General features: G+C 34.7%; 1 protein-coding gene across 1 annotated transcript; it reads right to left on the bottom strand.

Annotated features, from left to right (window-relative positions):
- Positions 1 to 149: 149 nt before the first annotated feature.
- On the bottom strand, positions 150 to 3,979 carry endouc (endonuclease, polyU-specific C). The gene is made up of 8 exons (XM_052582080.1): positions 3,744 to 3,979; positions 3,309 to 3,368; positions 3,116 to 3,215; positions 2,924 to 3,035; positions 2,140 to 2,261; positions 1,116 to 1,228; positions 873 to 1,023; positions 150 to 776 (listed from the first exon to the last, which is right to left on the bottom strand). Exons 1-8 carry the CDS (start codon positions 3,752 to 3,754, stop codon positions 516 to 518), a joined length of 930 nt encoding a protein of 309 aa, XP_052438040.1. The 5' UTR covers positions 3,755 to 3,979; the 3' UTR covers positions 150 to 515.
- Between the last annotated feature and the right edge of the window lie 1,096 nt (positions 3,980 to 5,075).

Raw genomic sequence — 5,075 nt, forward strand, 5'->3', positions numbered from 1 at the left:
TGTATGTGTAACAATTATACAATAATCTAAAGTTGTTTATATTGACAGACACCACTGTCACTGCTTTACATGTCATGTTAGCTACTCAAAAAAAATAAAAAAAAAAATAATAATAATTACTGAATTCTGAAAATAATCACACAAGTGGATCAAAAAATTATTTTTAATGTGAAATCTCTAGCTTCCATTACCAACTATGTATACAACAGCATAGTCAAAATAGGCAAACAGATATAAAAGATAGAAGAAATTACCATCGTACGAAAGCAGTTCTGAGAAAATATAATATTTGCTGTTATAATAAAACTCTCTAAATGAGCATGCTGTAGTCTGTTAAACATATTAGTGAAATAAACAAGCATATAGCATCGACTTCAATACAAAACCAATGTCTATTTATGTAAAATTACAATATGCCTTTAAAAACTTTTTTTTTTAAATGTTAGAAAAAATAAAAAAAACAAAAACAAAAAAAAGCTAGAAAGCTACGGCCAGGGTAATACAGTATGTGGGATCTATACGTGTCTGTTGTTGCTGCTCAGCAGTTTGGGATAAGCGGTCCCAATAGAGCGGCCGTGTCTATACACCACCATCTCCAGCTGGTACTCATCCAGATTGACCACGGCCGTGGTGCTCTTCTCAGTGGACGTGAGGAACAGGATGGTAAAGATGGCCATTTCAAACTCAGGACTCACACCAACAAATGCGCTGGCCACTGGTTTGACCAAACCGTGCCAGCTGAACTGCACATTCAAGACATGGTCATCTTCATTAGGCTGCATGGAAGAAAAACAAGTACAGATTCAGCAAAGACTGCACATAGAACAATACATTCTTTTAACATTCTTCAGATGTACTGATGAAAAAAGTACCGCATCATTGTCCCTTGCTTTGTAGCCCTTGTAATCAAGAAGCTCCTGCTTCTCTTGCAGATAAAACTGGACCCAGTTGTGAAGACCCATGATTTCTCTGCCAAACTTGGTTTCTCCAACAAACACATGCTCAAATCCACTGGAGTCCTCCCTTTATGGCGATATATTTTTTTTAATAATTAGATTAGATATGGAATAAAATATATTTAAAAAATGTATGTTGTACTGGTGTAAGTCGCTTACCCTCCATTTCTGTCTCTGTGATAAAGACGGAACCACATGTAGTACAACTGACTCTTAAACTGTCTCAGATCAGAGCGGGATTTTCCCTTTCCAATCAGGTACCGGTGGGCACGCTGAGGGAGTAAAACATGATTCAAAACAATTTAAGATAAAAGATTAAAAGGAATAGTTCACCCAAAATGACAATTTTCTGAAAACTGACTCACCCTCAGGCCATCTGAGATGTAATAATGCATTTGTTTATTATTAGTGCTGTCAAATGATTAATCGCATCCAAAATAAAAGTTTTTGTTTACATAATATATGTGTGTGCACTGTGTACATTTATTATGTATGCATGTATATACTTCAAGAAACCTTTTATATTTGTATGTTAAAAATATTTCTATATATACGTGTACATATTTTAAAAATATATACTGTATGAGTGTGTATTTATATATACACATAACAAATATACACAGTACAGAAATATATATATAATGTAAACTAAAACTTGTATTTTGGGTGCGATTAATCACGATGAATCGTTTGGAAGCACTAATTATTACAGACACACAGGATTTCGATCTCAAGAGTCTTGATGGACTGGAGTCAAATGGATTACTTGTGGATTAATTTTATTTGTCACGGACGGCACCCATTCAGTGCAGAGGGTTATCCATTTGTGCATTATTGATGCAATTATGTAAATTTCAGAAACAAACAAATTTTTTTTTGAGTGAACTATTCCTTTTATGCTCTAATCTAACAACCCCCAGAATCATCATTATACACCCTTCCACATTCTTTTCTCCTTGTCATAATATACAGCTTCCAAGAACAGGGTGTGGCAACCGGGAACAACCACAATATTTTGGTTAGCAACAGGGAAAAAAGGTAAATGTGTCTTTTACAGAATCTTCTCCCTAAATCTTTACAAACAACCTTTTTATTTTTGTCATTGGCTCTAGAAACAAGAGCAAGAGATGCATTTCTATGTGGTAAAGGATAGGACTTGAGTTATTAGAGGGTGAATTCATACCTTCATGACTGCTGTCTCCAAGACAGCATCAAGAAAGGAGTTATTTTCAGTCACCTCCTCAGCGGTCACCCTCTCTGCCACACCAGTAGACCTCTCATAGTTGTCTAAAAGCTTCATGAAGCCTGTCGAGAGGAGAGCAAAACCATTTAAAATCACAGAAGACCATTTTTGTTTGTTGGTGGAAACAATTAGTGTCTGGTCACTTTGGTGGGTAAATATCATACTCACAAATGTAAACCTTCCTTTACTTCCTTTCTTCAAGATTTTGTGCAATTACAGTTTCAAATACTTAAGAAACAAAGTAGAGAGACTAAAATCCTATGCTCCTAAAATATATGCTATTGTAATGCTGTCCTGATTTTCCTTCTATTCCATTTCAAATGTTTCTACATTTTGTATGTTAATAAGCGTGACTTACAAAGTTTGTATGCTTCCCATCTTGTCTCATAAATGCAAACGAAAATATTTTACAATATTTCATGATTCTATTCAACTCGTACTGTATTTTCAAAATATGTGATGTGGTAGCATGTTGCAACAAGCATTCATGTGGATTCTCTTATAATTCAAAAGGACAGAAGGAATGCAACATAAGCCATAATTCAGAATTCCAACAATCAGCTTTAAGATGAACTGCCTGCCTAAACATAATTATATTTTATAAAAGAATCTTGGTGTGTCCCTGTTTAAGGCATGTTTCAGCACAGCTCCTTGGATAAATAAGCTTTTGTTCAAACTGACAGAATAATTAAAGGGGTTAGAGGTTTTAACAAATGAAACGTACGTGCATATGTGGTAATGGAGTTCAGTTTGGCCTCATCGACGCTGGTAAACAGTGGGGATGAAGCGTGGTCTACAGCATTGGTGCTACCCTGTGGTATGTAACCAGCTTTGCCCTAAAAGAAATGTAAGACAATTAAATGCTACACTTGATCTGTCACTATACTTAATGTTTGACATTAGAAAATACTGACACCTGCAGTGAGATATTGTAATGAGTCCCAGGCTTCAGGCGATTCACATCCAGCTTCCAGAGCTCATTAAAAACATCTGAAAGCTCTTGGTTGACAGTTTGACTGAGAGTGTAGAGAAACGAATTAATTATATAAAAGGTTTTTTGTATAAATTGTATTCAAAACTTCTCAGGTTTTACAACTTTTTCACTTTACCTTGATGCATCACTGAAAGTAAACAGTGCTGACAGGACAAGGATCCACCCAAAATCATTCCTGCAACATACAAACACAAGTAACACTTTACAATATCTTGAATGTATTTATCAATCTTTCATTAAGCATTTACATTGTGAATATATACAGTAGGCTATATTTAATCCCATTTTAACTATTTTAATGAACATAAATTATGCAATGAGATTATTTAAATTCATAAAAGTTAATCCCTTGGAATTTACAGTAAAGATAAATGAATAATCAATGCAAGAATAAACAACTGATCAACACCAAACACAACTTTAGTGAGAACTGAAAACATGATACTAAAAATCACCACGTTAAACTCAATGACCTTTTTCAAAACGGATCAAATTTTTAAGACGTACAACACAAGTGTATTTGCATAACATATAAAAGTTTTTCACATACCCCTTGCGCATGGTTTTGGTTTGCTGCGCGTGCACAGACGAACAAGAGTGCAGTCTCCTTCTTTTGTTGAAAGTCTTACAAAACCTTGCCCAGTTAAGTGCCCCCTCGAGATGCTCTCATGCCTAAATACTCCCAAATCCGTTCACTGTGTCGAATAAGAATAAGTGTGTAGAATAACAAATTTACATCAAAAGAGAACATAAGTGGGTGGACCCAAAGTCCTCGCCATCTTTGCCGTTACGGGTTTTCCTTATTCTATCATCGTTTTCATGTACTATCTAATAAAAAATGTGATTCTTCTTCCGTTGTATCTATGGATATTATAATATCAAATCCTTGTTAGTTGTATGGAGGATTGAGAAAGTGGCACGTCTCTGGTGGACCTTAGCAGAAGTTGTCAATGTGAAGAATAATAAACCTAAATAATAATTTACTAATATTAACCTTTCACTGTTTATTTTTATTTCACTGACTTTAAAATAAAATGTCATTATTACCCAAAGTGTAAACTATGAACTTTGCTGAAGCATCAACTCTTTGTCACAAGGTAACCGTGTCTTTTCTCCTCGCTGCTCAGGGTGGACCAATCACAGTGAAGCGCGTTTACTGAACAAAGATTTGATATTATAATATCCATAGAGACAACGGAAGAAGAATCACATTTTGTAATAGATAGTACTAATTTGCATGAAAACGATGATAGAATTGGGTACATAAACATTTTCAATAAGACAAAGTATTTGCTCATATTTGACTGCAGTTCAACAGGGAATTTGGCTCTCTGAGCTCTTATGCGCCCTCTATTGGAAGCATTCAGAAAACAGTCAAACAATGACATGAAGGACAAGGACTCAATCATCTCATCAGTTTATTTCTAAAAACCGAAAGCAAAAACTGGGCATAATGTATAACTTAATTCAAAACCTAATAATGAAGCGTGGAAACAACTTATATTGATTTATAGTTGCCAGTAAAAAGGAAAACACCAAATGGACATCATCTCTAGAGAATGTCCAAGAGGTGGCGATATTGACTAATTTACGTACGGTCTCATACATGACAGAAAATAGTTTCCGACTAAATGCACTTACTAAATTTTAAATTAGTAAATATTACTAAATATTAAATACAGTGGGGGCAAAACCTGTGGGAAACGTCGCTATAATACCTATTGCATTTATTTTGGCAGCAACATTTTACTCTTTTGTAAATTTATGCAAGGACATGCATTCACAAACTTCATTCTACTAAGAATTTCTGCTCTGAGAAGTGACAAATCAAACAACATTCATTGTAACTAGTTGACATGAATACAAGAAAATGAAACCTGCA

This window comes from Carassius gibelio, chromosome B18, assembly GCF_023724105.1.
Source record: "Carassius gibelio isolate Cgi1373 ecotype wild population from Czech Republic chromosome B18, carGib1.2-hapl.c, whole genome shotgun sequence".
Classification (NCBI taxonomy): domain Eukaryota; kingdom Metazoa; phylum Chordata; class Actinopteri; order Cypriniformes; family Cyprinidae; genus Carassius; species Carassius gibelio.

Excerpts from the sequence above, each read along its gene's own strand:
- endouc (XM_052582080.1), bottom strand. Across the intron at positions 2,262-2,923 it reads CTCCATTACCACATATGCAC|GCTTCATGAAGCTTTTAGAC; the intron begins GTACGTTTCATT and ends TCCTCTCGACAG. Across the intron at positions 1,229-2,139 it reads TGGAGACAGCAGTCATGAAG|CGTGCCCACCGGTACCTGAT; the intron begins GTATGAATTCAC and ends TTACTCCCTCAG.